The sequence below is a fragment of the Protopterus annectens genome, chromosome 3.part0 (genome assembly GCF_019279795.1).
Source record: "Protopterus annectens isolate FY-2018-M chromosome 3.part0, PAN1.0, whole genome shotgun sequence".
NCBI lineage: Eukaryota > Metazoa > Chordata > Ceratodontiformes > Protopteridae > Protopterus > Protopterus annectens.
In genome coordinates, this window is record NC_056731.1 from 754,728,735 (window position 1) to 754,747,188 (window position 18,454).

General features: G+C 40.7%; 1 protein-coding gene across 1 annotated transcript in view; it reads left to right on the forward strand.

Annotated features, from left to right (window-relative positions):
- LOC122796926 (collagen alpha-6(VI) chain-like) overlaps positions 1-18,454 on the forward strand; it is a 1,619,258-nt gene that overhangs the window by 901,200 nt on the left and 699,604 nt on the right. The window contains exon 17 of the mRNA XM_044065693.1: positions 4,061-4,114. Coding sequence (XP_043921628.1) covers positions 4,061-4,114 — 54 coding nt within the window. The remainder of the gene's footprint in view (positions 1-4,060; positions 4,115-18,454) is intronic.

Consider the following 18,454-nt stretch of genomic DNA (forward strand, 5'->3'; position numbering starts at 1 on the left):
TTTATTGCAGGTAAAGGAGGAATGCTAGTGTTTGTGCTTACTATAACTGGTAAAGCAGAGAAAATTGGCTAGGTGTAAACGATGACATCACTACCATAGAAAGGGTGCACAGCAAGCCAATTTTCTCCAAAAATTCCTATTTAAGCAGCAGCTAACTCCACTGCAAAAATAAAGTTGAGAAGGTAATTAAGAAATTCCAGGTACCTTTTCACTTTAGTTTTCAGCAGTGGAGCTCCATTGTGTTACTGAACTTTGCTGCACTCCTAGACAACCTCAGATGTAACATATCAAGATAATTAACGTCTCAGGGAGCGCTCGGATGTAATCTTAAATGCACCCTGTGACGGTACTCGGGGTTATTGAGTTAAGAAGGAGTGGGGCAAATATTTGCCCCCTCTGTTGCTTGCTTACAGAGAGCTGCCCCAGGAATCTACAGGTTTTTCACCTTTAGAGTTCTTGTATGGGTATAGGATGAGGGGACCACTAGATTTGATTTGAGATGATTGGGAGGGTGAGTGTTAATCCCACAAGGAGTCTGTTGTGGCATATGTCCTAAACCTCAGGCAAGGCTCAGGGAAATCATGGGCTTGGCCCAGGAGAGCCTGGCAGAAGCCCAACAGCAGAAAAAGGTCTGGTATGACAGGAATGCTCAAGCTAGAGAGTATGCTGTAGGGTAGCATGTAATGGTTCTCATTCTCGTTAGATGCAACAAGCTGCAGGCAGCTTGGGAGGGACCCTAAAATGTGGTAAGGAAGGTCAGTGATGTTAACTACATGGTAGAGCTGCTAGGCAGGAGACAGGAGGCAGGGCCACAAATTGTACAATGTTAACATGATGAAACTTTACCATGACAGGGAGGCCTTTGTGCTGGGTATTGGCAGTGGATGGCAAGAGGAGTCTGAGGGGGATCTGGTAACTGATCTCCTCAGTTAGCTCAGACTGACACCTCAGTGGAAGGGGTAGCAATGTCCCAGCAGCTATGCCCTACCTATCTTTGAGAAATCCGAGCAGTGTTACAGGAGCTTGGGGTCATGTTCACTGGTAAACAGGGTGCACCCACCTAGTACAGCACCATGTGGATACAGGACCCTAAGGGCCTATTAAGCAGGCCTCTTTTAGGGTGTCTGAGAGAGTCAAACAGACTCTGAGGGAGGTGATACAGAAAATGTTGGAACTAGGGGTAATTCAGGAGTCGAGCAGTCCCTGGGCCTCCCCAGGGGTGCAGGTACCAAAGAAGGATCACAGCACCAGGTTATATGTGGACTACAGGAAATTAAATAGTTACACAGAGTCAGATACTTACCCCATGCCTAGGATGGATGAAGCCTTAGAGCAGCCAGGTGGAGTTAAGTATCTTACCACTATTGATCTTACCAAGGGTTACTGGCAGGTGCCCTTGACCTCCCAGTGCTAGAGAGAGGTCAGCCTTTGTGACTCCTTTTGGCTTGTAGGAGTTCACAACGGTGCCCTTTGGGATGTAAAATGCCCCATTGACTTTCCAAAGGCTGGTAGATCATATCCTAGCAGGAGCAGTATATTTTGTCCCTGCTTAGCTAGATGATATTGCCAGCTATAGCCATTCCTAGCAAGAGCATCTTCAGAATGTCATGGAGGTGCCGGGCAGACTACAGAGTGCAGGGTTGACCTTTAAGCCCAGCAAATGTCAGGTGGGTATGGCAGATGTCTCCTACCTGGGACATAGAGTGGAGAGTGGTAAGAGCAGGCCAGAACCTGCCAAAGTGGAAGCCATTCAGGCATGGCCTGTACCTGTTACCAAAAAGGAGGTGAGGGCATTCCTAGGGTCAGCGGGGTACTACAGAAAGTTTGTTCCCAATTATAGTACCATAGCTGCTCCCCTCATGTACCTGACAAGGAAAAACAGGGCAGCTTAAAGGAGCTTTGGGAGGACCCCCTGTATTAGCCAGTCCAGATTACAGCAAATAATTTGTTATGCAGGTGAATGCTTTGGGGGTTGTACTTAGCCAGGTTTCCTTAGAGGGAGAAGAGCACCCAGTGGTATATCTTAAGTCATAGGCTCCACCCCAGGGAGGAATGCTATGCAGCTGTAGAAAATGAATGCCTAGCCATAGTGTAGGCACTTCAGAAAGTTCAGCCTTATCTGTATGGAAGGAAAGTTACTGTAGTTATAGACCACATTCCCTTAATATGGCTACAGGGAATCAGCCAGCAAAATGCCAAGTTACTAAGGTAGAACCTAGGGTTGCAAGCATATGATATGACAGTGCAGCACCACAATGGGGTTAACAATGCCAATGCAGATGGGCTTTTAAAATGGCAATGGGGTAAGGTATTCCCAGAAAGGCTCAACCCTCTCAAGCAACATTTCTCAAGGGGCACTTGAAATACTAGCTTGAGTTTTCAGGGAGGGGAAAAATGTGACACTGTCAGCCCAGCTATCTGGAATTTTGTAAATAATTATATGTCATTTGTGAATATTGATATGATTTATACAGAACTGTATGTTATGTGCTGAGCTTCAAAAATGTAACCACAGCATACCCTGCTGGAGCATGGAATATTAACTTACAAAACTTCAAGAAAATAAGTTGAAATGAAGTCCTTTATGATGTGCTATAAAAGTTAGTTAATGCAGCAAGGAGAAAGGGTGTCTAGAGCTAGAAGCTTCTTTCTATTGCCTTGGAGAAAAGTAATTACTAAGTTTAAAATGTAAAGTGTTTCATTGCTATATGACTTCCTATGAGCTGCACAGTTCTGAAAGATATGTATTTTTCACAGAGAGATGCTAAAAATACTTGTACTTTCTGACAATGGGGGTAGATTGGGAACTAAAGTCAGGTGACAAAAAGTGATGTCATCCAAGCTAACCCAGCAGTAATATTTGATATTGATTTAAGAACTCTCTCAGAAAGAGACTGTGTGCATTTTGTATTTTGTCTTGGATCTAACAAGAACATCCACTCATCATCATCTGCACTTACCTTGCTGATAGTAAGTAACGAGAGAAAAGTAATTTCTTTTTAGATATAGATAGGAATATAGTAAAGATTAGTTTAAAAGTTTTCTGCATTTATTTGAGACTGTCCTGCAATGTTGTTTAAAAATATTTCCTATGGTTCTGAACTCAGAAGTAACTGTGTTGATTGAGTATTGTTTTGCTCTTTTATTATTTATTATTAAATATAGTTAAAACTGTCTTTGTGGCTGATATTTGTGAGACATATTTAAGCTCCTAGAATACTTGCATATGTATTTGGTGATACTGTACAGGCCACCCCTAAATAGCCTTGCTCTTGGTTACACTTACCATTTGAATAATAGTAACATTACACAGTAACATTACACAGTAGGATTGGTCACCCGTTGGGAAGAGCCTTAAAGTAGCTGATGGCAGTGATAACTACTTTATAGTCTAAGCAGAAGGGGTAAACCTAGAAAACCTGTTCCAGCCTTCCTCAGGTGTGTGTGTGTGGGTGTGTGTGTGTGTGCATGCCTGCACGTGTCCCAATCTATATAAATCAAATCTCAAAGTTGGTATGTTAGCTACTTGGGCAGGGACATGAAGCACTGGTTGGACAGAGAGGGTGCTGGAGGTCTTGGCTTGACGCCTCAGCTGAGATCTTAACCCTATAGCTGTACCAGTGGGGAGTCTAATTCGCCATCTGGAGAAATATGGAGAAACCAGCCCCCAGACTGACTGTAATAATTCGGCATCTGGAGAAATATGGAGAAACCAGCCCCTAGACTGACTGTGATCTCTGCATGCTGTTAAGGGAAATTGTACTTTACTGTGTGTGTACTTGTCATCCTGCCATTGTGTACATCCCTCACTGTTGCCAGTAGTAGGATTGAGGCTCCTTGCTTACTGGGCCAGTGCAGGGGTGTCACATACATATGTGAATAAATAAATAAATAAATAATAATGATCACCAAGGAGAGCACTGCATGATTTTCTATGAGATAAGTTTTTGATATTTATTTATATTAACCTTTTTACATAATGTAAAAAATGGTTTGTGTATGCTATCAATGCAATCAGTTTACTGAAACTTAAGAAATCTTTTTCTGTTTATCATTTCAGGGTGATAATGGATTAAAAGGAGTCCGTGGCCATGAAGGTGAAGAAGGAACAAGTGTAAGTATATTCATATGAAAAAATTAGTTTATTAAATACAGGAAATGTATTTTAAAGAACTGAAATATGTTTATAGTTTTTAATTATCCCAGCTAATAAAAATACCAAGTTAATCCTAATCACTAAATTCCTGATAACGCAGTTCAGCTAATATTATCAACCACTGTTATTAATTTTAACTACAAATATCTGAAAATGTATACTTGAAATGTTATTTCCGTATTTATGTAAAAAATTGCAAGACCAGTTTTGTCCACAGAGTTTATGGATAGTAGAACTTTTGTAACATATTTGCTGATGATAACTCCTATAAAAAGAAAATGGTTTTAGCAAAGAAAGTAACATCTTTTAGAGAAGATTTCACAAGCCCCAAAGGAAGGGTCTATTTGGGATACTTAGAAACTTGGTTTGATAACTGATCTGGATGATCAGATGCACGGCAGTAGAGGGAGAAGCCTGCAGTCCTACTGGCTGTTTTTTCTAAAGAAGATCAGAGGATCTCAAAATTAGTATTCTCAGACTAGGCATGCCAAGACTACAGATGGCCTACACAGTAAGGTAGAAAGATACTGACAGGTACCAAACAGCAACATGTGAGAACAACTTACAATTGACATGCTGAAAATTATTACAGGCCAGGTCCTCCACAGAATATTGGAAAAGGACCAGCAGGTAGGTCATAGTACTCTGCTGAAAGCAAGACCAGAAATATGATATCTAGATTTGATACCTAAAAGTTATGTCTTACATCAGTCAGCCAGAATACACACGTCAAAACTCAGTTACTCACATTTATGACAAAGATGCTCATTGCAGTTTGCTGGCATGAGAAATAACACCAATGACGTTTTATTAATATCACCTTATTATAGTCTCAGCTGCTGAGGCAGTGCCTGCAATGTCACAGAAATAAGGTTTGAACTTTTCTATTTAACATCATCTTAAAACTGTAACAAACCTCAAGTAGTCATTACAGTAAAGCATACTACACATGAACTCATCGATGCAGTTTCTGTAGAGTCCAGAATCTTCAAATTTATACCAAACCACTCTCAGAAACATTCCAAATATTGTGATACAACATTCTTTTTTGGGGGGGTAAGACATAAAGGCTATGCCCACAAGTATAATGCTTCACAATATATAGTTAAACTTAAATGGTATGAAGCCACATGACCTGCACATTACATTAGTCAACATATCAGTTGGCTCCATCCTTATTACACAGTGTATACATTTGGGGCACACACAGTATTGCAGGAGGGAATCATGTCAATAAACTGCACTATTATGCTCTAATGCATACAATAAGTAAAAAAGTACATTTCCCAGATGGTGTTGGACAGATTTCTAAGTCAAAGCCTGTAGCAATAGTTCAAAGTAAGTTTGCCATGACACAGTTCAGCACAGCAGAGTGACATTGTCAGAACACTCCAACATTACAGAAGAAAATAAGAGCAGACAGGAAAATGAAAGTTAACATTGTTGAGTAACCAATAATAGTTCAGTCCCAGAAGTAGCAGCATTAGCCCCCTTTCCTCACTTGGGGAAGCCAGCGAAACCAGTTTCAGTTACAAAAATTACCACAGTATACAACAGGGCTCTTAAATTATCAGTAACACACCATAATATATACCATAAATAAATAAATAAATAATTCATTTCCAAAATGGTATAAGACCATTTTTCAAGTCAAGCAAGAGTTCAAGGCAAATTTCTTATATCACAATTTAGCACAACAGAGTGACGACATCAGCAAACACACCAAGTTTGGACAGACAGTACACAGTCAAATTAAAGTTAACATTGCTAAGTAATCGGAAAGTGATTAAGGCCCAGAAACAAAAACAGTAGCTCCTTCTGTCATCAGTGGGAAACTGTGTGAACCAGTTTCAGATTCAAAAATTACACAACACGTGGGGAATTCCAAGATGGCTGCACATTGAGCAGCAGCTTAACTTCAGCTCTCCTAGTGGGAAACAGAAAATCAGAAGAGAGAACCAGTGAACTAATTTTTTGGGGGTAAATATCAGTAAATGGCTAGAAAGTGCACTTCCTGGATGCCAGCAAAAAAGAAATTCCGAGAAACTGAAAGAAAATCAACCACAAAAGGTGAGGAAAAAAAACACTAACTGGGAAGAATTCTGCAGCTGTTCAGCAAAAGCAGTGCAGGTTCCAGCTTTGGTACAAGACGTGACTTCTAGTAAAGTAGAGGAAAAAATAAGTTGAATATAATCAGAGCTGATTAAAATAAATGAAACACTGATGGAGTTTATCAATTCAAATAACAAAAGGCTGAATAAAATGGAGAAGCTTTAAACAGATATTCAGATGAGGTGATAAAACTACAAAAATCAGAAGTCGAAATCAAAAAAAGGCTGGCTGAATATGAGATTGCTCAAGAAGAGATGTTTCAAAAAAATAATAGAATTAGAGGACAGAGTACTGAGGGAAAACCTGAGCTTTTCTGCTGTACCAGAGAAGATGGAAGGAACAGACTGTATTCATTTTATGAAAGCACAAATAAGCAACTGGACTGGTGTTCCATGGCAGGAAATGTTAATTGAAAGGACACATTGTGTGTATGCTCCAAACCTGGCTAGAAGAAAGCAACTTAGACCTTTAATAGTAAAGATGCAATCCAACAGTAGAAGGAGTTGATTCTGACAAAACTGTGACTGAATGACAAAGTACTAAAAGTGGGAGACAATAGAGTGTTTGTGGAGAATGATTGCTCATTGTACACCAGACAGAAGAGGAACACATTTATTCCACTATTCAGGGAATTTTGAGAAGCAGGCATGACTTTCAAACTGTTGTATCTAGCTATATTCAGAATATTCTTTCCTGGAGGGACAAATTATTTTTGATGCAGGACATACTAAGAAGGAAATACAAAATTTTGTCAAACAAAAAGTGAGCAGTGAAACAGAAGGAGATTCTGCTTCTTGCACTTCTGGTAATAAAGACCATAGAGGGACTGTACCTGTGAAACCTTTGCCAGTATTTTAACAGAAAATGCTTTTGAGAAATACAAAAACACAAGAGTTGACTAGAAGAACTGAGAGTAAGTTGGAAAGGAAGCAGAGAATGGATTTGGGAGATGGAGATAAACAGGAAAAAAATCAGCAACTCGGAAACTGACAAATAAATATGGGATTATAAAGCAAAGTACAATTTTTGCAATTATTTTCAAGTGTAATGGGGTGCCAAAGTAAGCAGGTGCCCTTGCCCCCTTCTTTTCTCTTTCTCCTTGCTCAGTTTTAAGCAATGCAGACACTGCAGTGAAAAAAAGAAGAAAAAAAGTATATTCAAAACAGTATGATAGAAGAAAAAAACAATGTGCTTTTTCTCATTCTTGCATAGGGGAATGGCTGGATTGAGGCTATTGGTTTTATCTAGTAACTCATTTTAAAAGAAAGCAAATAAATAAAAAATAACATTGAACATAATAACGCCCCCTTAAATAAATAAATATTTGTAGAAGCAGTTCTGTATCTGGTTCTCATGTCTTCATAGAGGCATTCTGATAAAGAGTAATACAAACATAATACATTTTTCTTTTAATGGTTTTCTTTCAATGGCTAGGATAAAATGTTTTCTGAAAGCATTCAAGTGTTTCCTCATTTTGTGAGAGCAATAAAGAAAAGACAAAATCAGCTAGCACTTAGTAGAAGCATAGGCTGTACCATGTGTCTTAGCATGGATAACCTCCTTTTCAGGTTAACCCAATTTTGTGAGTGTGGCTATCAGTTTGGGAAATTGTTCCTATTATGAAAGTAAAACTTCAGTATTTGAAGATGTACATAGTTTTGTGCTTTAATATTAAGTTAATAGGTTCTTGGGGTGTATTTGTTTCATTTTTTGAGGATTTTCACTAAAACAAAAAGTTTTGTAAGATGTGACATATAAAAAATAAAACATGGAAAAAGCACCACACTAGGAAACAAAACCTGTATGTTAGTGCTTTCATTTACTAAAAATATGTAAACTTCTTCAGACCAATATTTTAGTAAACGAAAGCGCTAACACAGTTTTTGTTTCCTAGCGTGGTGCTTTTTCCATGTTTTATTTTTTATTAGTTTGTTGAATTATTAAGATGTGACATATGCTTAAAAAGATACGACAAAAAACAACTGCATAAAAGGTCAACCTGACAAATATTATTAAAGCTGTTAAAAATAAAAGATGGGAATAATAACTTTTTAACATAATGACCCATCTTTAAATGTGAATGGTCTCATAGCATTATACTTTATTTATTTAACATTTGTTGACCAGGAAAGTCCAACTATGACAAGGCCTATTTTCAGTGGAGGCCTGGGGAGAAATGCTCCAGATGCATATCTTTGGAAATATATTTATATTTATATGTAGCTATGCAAAAATGAAAGAGTAGTGAACTATATTAAAATGTAGAGTGTACATAGTTATGCTACAGGAGACACATTTGGAAAGAAGTGTAAATGTGAATTTGATAAAGAAAGATTTTCACGACGGTTATTTAGTAAAATACCTGGGATGAAGGAAAACAGGAGTACCCATATTAATTGCAGAAGGAGCTCCAACAGTGGTAGAAGAGGATAAAAAAGATAATAATGGTAGATATGTAGTACTATAGGGCTAATGTCAAGGGAAGAGGATTACACTGGCTTGTATTTGAATTCTACCTAAAACTGCTATAATGGAGCTTAAGAAAATTCTGGGAGAAATAAAGAGCTTTCAGCATGGAATATTGCTTATAGGTGGGGACTATAGGTGGAATTTAACTTGTGACAGGGAAGATGTGTCTGGGGGGCCCAGAAGGGAAATATAGCAAAGGAGGGTTGATTTTTGAAGAAATTTATAAAAATATTTGGCATGGAATATGTCAATTCAGTAATAGGAGTTTGGAGTAAATTTACATAGTATCTGTTTATTTTATGTATTTATTTACATTTGTTTACTGGGAAGGTCCAGCTGGGCCAGAAGCCCATTTTCAGTGGAGGCCCGGGGAGAAAAGATCCATAGAAATATAAGCAAAATACAATAATTTGAGAGTATAATAGTATACCTACAGTAAGATGCAGAATACACATCATCTAGTTAGTCTATACAAAGTAGTATTCAATACAGTTTTCTAGCAGATACAGGTTCAAAAAGAAAAACACACGAGCATTTCAGTGAAGATCACGTGAGAAAAATAAAATTAGTGCTGTACACATATTAAATAATAGTTGTTATGTTGTCCTATCTCACCTTCATTCTTGCTAGTTGGGTTTGGAACCAAGAATTGGTTCTGACTCAGCCTATACTAAAGCTTGAGAGCTTCCACTGGCTCGAGGCAATACCCTGTCCCATGATGCCTAGGGAGATTACCCAGATCTCATTTGCCTCTAAACAGATCAGGTGCTTCTTACTAGGCTCAGGCTAAGTGGAATCTTTTTTTCTTCATTTCTGCTAGTTTTTGTCCAAATTCTTAGAGTATTTGGTTAATCTGTACTTCTATTAATGTTTGTTTCGATATTTGTGACTTTCTCGCATTGTTGGTGTTACTGTTGTGGTTTGCCATTGTACTTTCGCTAGGTCATTACTTTCCCCCTATCCCAGATCCTTGTTCTTGAGAGAATTACTGTTGGATTTTTTTATACTAAGCTATCCTGTCACCCCTTTTATAATGTAAATAGTTCATTTAAGTTATAGAACTCTTTTTCCACCCATTTAAATTAGAGGACTTTTTCCCCTTTCCTGTTGTTTATCTTAGAGGAGTAGCCATTTAAGTTATAGACTTCTCCTCTGGCTGGAGGAGACTGTTGTTTGAGTTAGAGACTTCTCTAGTCTCCCTAGTTGGTCTCCTTTTTCCTTCTGTTCTGTTCTATTTAAAAAAATAAAAAAAAGAGTTTACTGTCTTCCTGTTTTTTTTGTTGTTGATTGTAGCTTATTAGGTTAGCCATGTCCAAAGATTCTAAAGAAGTGAAGCTTTTGGGCTTTAAGAACTGTGACCGTTGCAGTCAAAAATGCCCCTGACAGATGAGCACACCGATTAGGTGCACTTTTTGGCTACGATCCATCTGCAGGAGTACTGCTCTTTCTGCCACACTTTTAGTCCCGGGTTTTGTTAGAGAGAAAAAATAAACTGATTGTTAGGGTTTGTTGAAGGTTACTTTTTCTGACGCTATAGAAGGGAAACAGAGTTCCTCCAAATCTCCTCACCAGTCTCAGTCCCCTAGATCTGACAAATCCTCAAACAGATCTGCTTCTACAGCTCCGGAATTTGAGCCATCAAAGAAGTAGGCTAAGGATACACCATCGGATCCGAAGGCTTTTTGGCCCAAAAAGGCTACCTCTTCAGCTCCACTGGTTATTTTAGAGCTGACAGAGTATCACATATGGAGTTGGTCCCCAGTCCTGGAACTGTGCTCCTCAGCCTTACACTCACCTATTTTACATTCCATTAAATCATTGACCCCGTCCTCTCGGTCCTCCAGAAGTCTCTCTGATGATAATGTGGAGAGGGTGGTCAAGAGGTTGTTACAGACTCTGGAACTGGCTAGGATTCTGGTGAGACCAGCTCAGAAGGATTTGGGTCCGACAACCACCACTTCCCTTTCTTCGATTCCTCCACCGACCCATGTGGTGGCTTTGGAGCTGGAGTGTTTGGATTTGATCGTAGTGGAACCATCGAGGTCAAGATCCACTCTGGCTTCTTTGGCCCCAATATCTGCTCCAACTTCCTCAATATCTTCATCCATTGAGGGGTCTAGGGGGTGACGCTCGCCCATCAGGTCTGGGGAGGAGAGCAGGGTTGGGAAGTTGTCCCAACCAATTCTCCCTCTTGGGGCTTCAGTGCTGGTGAGCTTAGCACCTACATTGGCCTCAGAGTCCACTGCCTTGGCTCAGGGGGAGTCTCTTGGTTCTTCTGAGCCCGGATCTCCCTTGTAGTGGGGCCGTGGTGCTTTCATGGTAATGAGGAGAGTGCTGTCACCTCAGATAGCTCCATTCTCAGATCCAAACACTCTTCCCCAAAAGTGCCAGAATCCATCTCTGTACCACCTCCCCCTTCCAAGTGTGGAGACCTGAAGTCCCAGGATGCCCCACTGGGTGCATCCGTCTCTTCTGAAATCTCCCCAGAATACCCCTATGAGGAAGTCCCAAGGAAGAGAACATGTAAGAGGAAATATCTAGACTCCCCTGAGGAGTCTATCACTTCAGACATGGTCCTCGATGATTCAGAAGGGTCTCTGCAGTCACCCTCTGATGATGTCTCCTTTGCAGACATCCTAGAGATCCTTAAGCAGAGAGGTGGCTGGAAGTCCATCAACCCTTCTGAGGATGAGTCCATGTACCTGGAGGCTTTTGGTTCTCGCCCTTCCACCTCATGGATGTCTCCACCTTTGACCATCTCCTGAATGTAGTCTGTCAGAAGGCATAGGGCTGCCCAGAGTCTGTGGAATCTATTCTGAGGAAGCCAAACAAGTTTATTACAGCACCCTCTGACAAGGAATTCCTCGCAAAAGGTGTCCTGGTAGATGCTATGGTGGTGGCGGTGACCACCAAAAAGGAATTGTCTGAGACATCCTCATCTGTCCATCTGTCGAATAAGGAATCTCATTTGATGGACAAATATGGAAAGTGTATGTTCTTTGTCAGCAGCCTTTACCCTCAGGTTGCTGAACTACTTGACCCATTTTACCAGGCTTTAGAGGAATCTCCTAAAGGAGTTGGAAGATACTCTCCAAGGTTCTACAGCTGCGGAGGTTTCAGACAAGGTGACCTCTCAGCTTTCTACCTTAAATTTAGTGGTAAACTCCTACATGTGGCTTATCTCTCATGTGGCTGATGGAGCAAGTAGGGCAGCAGGTACAGGAATCTCCCTAAGGCGGCATTCCGGGATGTGCTTATGCAAGTTTGCAGAGTCCTTCAAGTCTTCCTTTATCAATGCCCCATTTGATGACTCATCCTTGTTTGGACCAAAAGTGAAAGAGACACTGACTAGGTGCAATCAAGAGGGAAAGAATCTTTCTGCCATGACTCTCCCTAGCAGGCCTTACCCTAAAGGCCAGAAGGGGGGAAAGATGTAGTTCCATAAGTCCCAAAGAGCCTTTCCGGATGCAAGTGGCGATTCTTCCCCCAGGGGCAGAGGGGGAAATGGCAATGGAAGATGCTGATCTCGCAGCAGAGGAAGTCTGCAAAATCAGGGCAACAGGGATACATTCTCTGGTAGGTCCTTCCAGCTCTCTTGAAAGGAGGCCCACCTGTCCACTTCTGGAGACAGCCAGGGGTTGCTTGTCACTGTACCCAAACACCTGCCAAAGCATAACAAATAACAAATGGGTACAAACGATCATATCCAGAGGCTACTGTATACCCTTTCCCTTTCCCCTTTAAGAAAAAAGGTCAGTCCCAGATGTTCCACCCAATCAGAGGGATCAAGCAACCCAAGAAATTCAAATGTTGATAGAAAAAAGAGTTATCCAAGAAGTCCCAGCAGACCAAATTTCAAAAAAGACTGAAGGCCCATTTTGTATCTCAGCAGACTAAACAAGTCTGTAAAAAAAAATCAAAGTTCTGGATGGCAACACTGCAGGCTATACTCCCCTTTCTGAGGAAAGAAAATTGGATGTGCTCGATAGATTTCCAGGATGCGTATTACCATATAAAGATGAACAGCCAGTCCCAGAGTCACTTACACTTTCGGCTGGGAGCCAGTCATTACCAATTCCAAGCTCTGCCCTTTGGTCTCACAACAGCCCCCAGCATGTTCAGCAAATGCATGGCAGTAGTCATGGCTCACTTGAGGCATGTAGGATTCCTGGTGTTTCGGTACTTGGACGACTGGCTCCTGACCGCGACCACCAAGCATCTACTTACCAGGCCATGAGACACCACTATTCACCTTTTTTCTCAGCAAGGCATTACAATAAATTTTGAAAAGTCTGCCTTGTTGCCATCACAACCTATTGTATTTATAGGAGCAGACTTAACCACAACAGAAATGGTAGCAAAACTTCCTCCTGACAGGATACAAACCCTATGCCAACAAGTACAGAGCATCCTCACAAAGAAGAAAGTACAAGCAAAGGTTGTTTTAAACATCTTGGGGACCATGGTGGCTGTGATAATCTTGGTACAGCTCACACGATTACACATGAGAGTTCTACAGTGGTTGCTTTTCACCCAATGGTCCATGGAGGAACTGCACATGTTCCACTAGATTATCATAATGGAATCATGCAAGAGAGACCTCTGCTGTTGTCTTTATTCTCCTCAGGTAGTTCTGGGCAGGCAGTTCATCCTCCCTTATCCAGTGCTTACAGTGACCGTGGATGCTTCCCAGATAGGGTGGGGGGCTTTATCTGGGGAAGACGGTCCAAGGAGTTTGGCAGGAATACAAGAACCATTTGCATATCAATGTCTTAGAGGTGAGAGTGGTGCTGTTAGCATTGCAAGCATTTCATGACTCCCTTCCACTAGGAATGATTACAATCCAGACAGACAATATGTCAGTTGTGTGGTGTATAAACAAAGAAGGAGGGACAAGATCTTACCCCCCTATGTCAAGAGGCTCAAAGAATATGGCAATGGGTGGTCTCTTTTCAATGCTTTCTAATAGCAATGCATATCCTGGGGAGATCCAACATGATTGCAGACAAACTCAGCAGGGCTATTCTAATGCCGCACTAGTGGTCCCTGAAACAAGAAACTATGAAACAGATTTTCACATGTGGGGCCAGCCTTGCTGTGTCCTTTTTGCCACATCCATGAACAACAAATGCAGCAGCTACTTTGCCCTAATCCCCCCTTCCGGGGGAGTCACCAAGGGATGCACTTATACACGATTGGCCCTCGGGTCTCCTTTAAGCCTTCCCTCCATTCTCCTTGATCTCCAAAGTCCTTTAGAAAGCCAACACATTGAGAAGCAGGTTAACACTCATTGCTCCATATTGGCCTTGACAAATTTGGTTCTCCTTTCTATGGCCCCATCTGCAAGAGGATTTGTGGATTCAGGACCCAGTTCAAGACCTCCTGACTCATCCGTCAGGGACCCCACATCCCTTGCTCAAAACCCTCAAACTGACAGCTTGGCTACCCCACTTCCACTCCTAGCCAGGCTTCAGGATATATTCCCTGCTGTGAAACATATTCTGATCTCATCCCACAAAACGGCAACTAGAAAGCTTTATGCTAACAAATGGAAGAGGTTTTCTTGTTGGGCTCACAACAATGACATTGATCCTTTTACAGACCCTGTAACTTCTTTTTTGGACTTTTTAGCTAAACTCTTCAATGAAGGTGCAGCAGCGGCTATCACGCTGCCATACCAGTTTAATTGGCTTCTCTTTCAAACAACCATATTGTAGAAATGGGATTCAAAATTATGTCCCATAGACTGTGCAAAGCCTTTCTGAGGGGCACTTTTTTGCTTAGGCCTCCAGTAAAGGAACCACCAGCTCCTTGGGACCTCAATTTGGTATTGTTTACTCTAATCCTGCAACCATATGAACTGGCTTCATCCTGTCTTTTGAAGTTTCTAATATGGAAAACAGATTTTTTGGTGGCCATCATGTCAGCTAGGTGGGTATCAGAACTCCAGGCATTGTCTATACGTCCCCCTTACTTGGTCTTCCATAGAGACAGGGTTTCCCTGAGAACTAATCCATAATTCTTCCCCAAAGTTTGCTCTGAAGCAAATTTGAATCAATCTGTCAGTCCACTGGTTTTCTTCCCAAACTATGGCAACAAGACAGAATATAATTTACACCAATTAGATGTACACGGGCAGTTAAGCTTCTACTTGGACAGAACCAGAGGATTCAGGAAATCTGATCAGATATTTATTTCCTTTTCAGATAAAAATAAGGTTGCCCCAATATCAAAGGTCACCTGCTCAAAGTGGCTTACTGACACCATTACCTATTTATATAATTCCCAAAACAGACAACTGCCTGGAAAAATCAAAGGTCATTCAACAAGAGCCATGGCAACCTCATTTGCCTTTCAAGTTAGACTACCTATGGATGCAATTTGTGCTGCAGCTACATGGGTAAATCCTCATACCTTTATCAGTCATTACAAAGTACATTTGGCCTCCAGGAACAGGGCTTCATTTGGATCCACTGTTCTGAAGAGTTTGCTCCCTTGAGCCACCCAAGAAAGAAGATGCTAGGGACGCTGTCCCAACCAGCAAGAATGAAGGTGAGATAGGACAACATAACATAAAGAAGTTATGTGCTCACCATAATGTTCCATGTTTGTTGCCCTTCTTGCCTTCATTCTTGCATCCCACCCTCCTTCCCCCAACCTTCTCTCCTAGAGGATCAAGAGGCTTCTGTCAATTTGAAACTTATGTTCTCTGATTTCCTTCTTAATTCTAAGTCACACATGTTTATATATGTATTATGTGATGTATATAACTGTTACTCTGTACAGTATTTGCAAACAAGATCTAGATAATCTCCCTAGGCATCATGGGATAGGGTATTGCCTCTCGCCAGTGGAAGCTCCCGAGCTTTAGTACAGGCCGAGTAGGAACTGATTCTCAGTTCCAAACCCAACCAGCAGGAATGAAGGCAAGAAGGACAACAAACGAAATTTATGGTGAGTAAATAACTTCTTTTTATGAACAAATGGGGATTCCTTTATATATATATATATATTCTGAGTACTAATAAATTCTGAGGAGAGGGAGAAAATTAGGTAAGGAGTGGACAATGTGTTGAGAGAGCAATGCCACCTCTTGGCTAGATGTTCAAATAGTAGTTGTTTGAAAGTGGTAGATTCAGGTGTGTTTTACAGGGTGTGGGGTAGAGAGTTCCATAATTTGGCTATCTGATTTGAGAATAGGGCTTTACCATGAGTGTTGTTAGCTTTGTTTACTGTGAGAAAGTTTCTGTCTGCAGATCTTAGACTTCGTGGGCATGAACAGGAGATAGCAAGCTCCTTGAAGGATGGGCAACTGTCAGGATGGAATATGATATTGTGTCTGAATTTAAGTTGGTAGAGATGGAGAAGGTTAGGTAGCCTGAGCTAATTTAATTAATTTAGAGCAATACAGTGGTAGGTTTGGTGGGGAAGGCTGGCAGATAAGTGGGCTATTTTGTTGTAGCAAGTTTCCCATTTGGTTAAGTCTAATTTTCTTACGTTGGTAAAGAGGGGGAAGCATATAGGAGCATAGAGAGGAGGAAGGCTCTGGATATGGCTAGTCTGGTATTGGCAGTAAGGAAAAGCTTGATTCTGTACAGTGAGCCAAGTTTGATGTGAACTTTTTTAATTGTGATGGCTATGTGTTGGTCAAATCTGAGTTTGTTGTCAGTTGTTACAACAAGGAGTTTTGTATGCTCAACTGATTGGATGCCTGTGTTGTTTGCCAAGAGAATGGTGAAAGGAGGGGTGGTTGGTGATTGTTTGCTACTGGTAAATAGCATTAACTGTGTATTTTTGGGGTTGAGGATTAGTTGTAATTTACTTAGATATGTTTCTATATCATTAAAAGCTTGTTGGGCTACTATTTGTAGGTCTGGTAAGGTATCTGCTGAGCAGATTAAAGTTGAATCATCTGCATACTGAACTACTTTAGCATGTCATGTGGATGAGATTAGATCATTAGAGAAGATGGTGAAAAGAAGGGTCCTAGTATGGACCATTGGAGGACTCCAACTGAGACAGGCAAAAGTGGCTAGAGTTCGGATTTCCATCGTACTGCTTGTTGTCTGTCAGAAAGATAGCTTAGGAACCAGGAGATGGAAGTCTTTGATAGGTTTATTGAGGCAAGAGTACTGAGGAGTATCAGATGTGAGACAGTTTTGAATGTGTTTTACATGTCTAGGAAGATTGATCCTACTTGCTGCTTTGAATTTCTAAGTTGGTTGATGGTGTTAGAGAAATTAATTACAGCTGTGGTGGTTCTGTGTTTTGGTCTGAAACTGTGCTGGAAGGGAGAGATAAGGTTGTGCAATAACAGGTAATGTAGTAGTTGAGTGTGGATACATTTGTCCAGAATTTTGACACAGGGAGAAATAATGGCTATGTGTCTGTAATTGTTTAATTCTGTTGATGTTCCTCCTTCATGTAGAGGGGTGATATGGGATTGTTTCCATAATTTTGGGACATATTGTTCTGCTATAGACCTGTTTACCAGAATGGAGATAGGCAGAGCTATGGTATGAGCCGTATGTCTGAGGTACTCATTGGGGAGTTGGTCAGCAACTAAGGAAGAAGGTTTCAGTTTTTTCAGCATTGCTCTTATGGTGTTAGTTGCGATACGTTTGAGGTCAAAAAAGTTGTTGTTAGTTTCCACATTAGGTGGAAGAGATGGTGGGGTGGAATTGTTCCCTGTAACTAAGGAGGTGTATATAAAGTAGATGTTGATTTGTGAGGCAATACTCACGCTTTGGTTATTGGTTGTTGGTTCTGGGGTTGTAGCTTTACCTGGGTGGAGGAGTGAGTTTATTGCTTGCCAGAACTTTTTGGGATTGTTTTCATATTTGTTTTGCATAGATGTATACTATGTTTTTTGTCTAGTTTGAATTTTTCTTTTGTTTGATTGTGGAGCTGCTCGTATGCTAGCAGAGTTTTATTGTGTTTTGTTTTCTGGTTTTGAAACCAGGTTTTGTCTCTTAGTTTTTGAAGTGTAGTGGTTTTTTTTGATATCCAAGGCAATCTCTTATTTTTAACATGACATGTACAAGTTGGTGCTAAGCTATTTAGATTACCTAGAAATGTGTCATTGAAGTATGTTATGGCCTGGTCAAGTTGGAGATGATGGAGTGGTGTCCAGTAGCATTTATTGAGCATGTCTAAGAATGCTTCGCTGGAGAAGTTTTAGGTATTTCGTGCAACTTTCTAAACTATGGTTCTGGGTGGGTTGAGCTGATGACGGATTAAGTAGATAGATTATGGTCACTTAAATTATTCAAAATGCATCCAAAGAGATAGTTGTGAGTGGTACTGTTAATAAGTGACCAGTCAAAGATAGATTCCATTTTGCGTTGTTTATCTATTCAAGTGGGAAACTGGTTTGTTCGGGAGAAAACATGTAGACTTATGAAGGTAGAGGTGTCATCACCAGTGCAAGTGTTACAGTGTAATTTGAAGTCACCTGTGAAAATTGTTTCATGGGTGTAAGATGAGGATGTCCAGGCTATGAGTTCCTCAATGGCAGTGAGAGTATTGTTGGACGGTATGTAAGTGGCTATTATGGTAATATTTTTCTTTGGGTTGACTTTGAGCTGAGTTACTAGGACTTCAAAGTTGTTACCATAAGGATATTTGATGGGCAGGTAGTCTATGCTTGGGTTATCTTTGTAGAAGATTACAACCCCACCACCCTTCTTCTTGATCCCATCTAACCTGTGTACACTA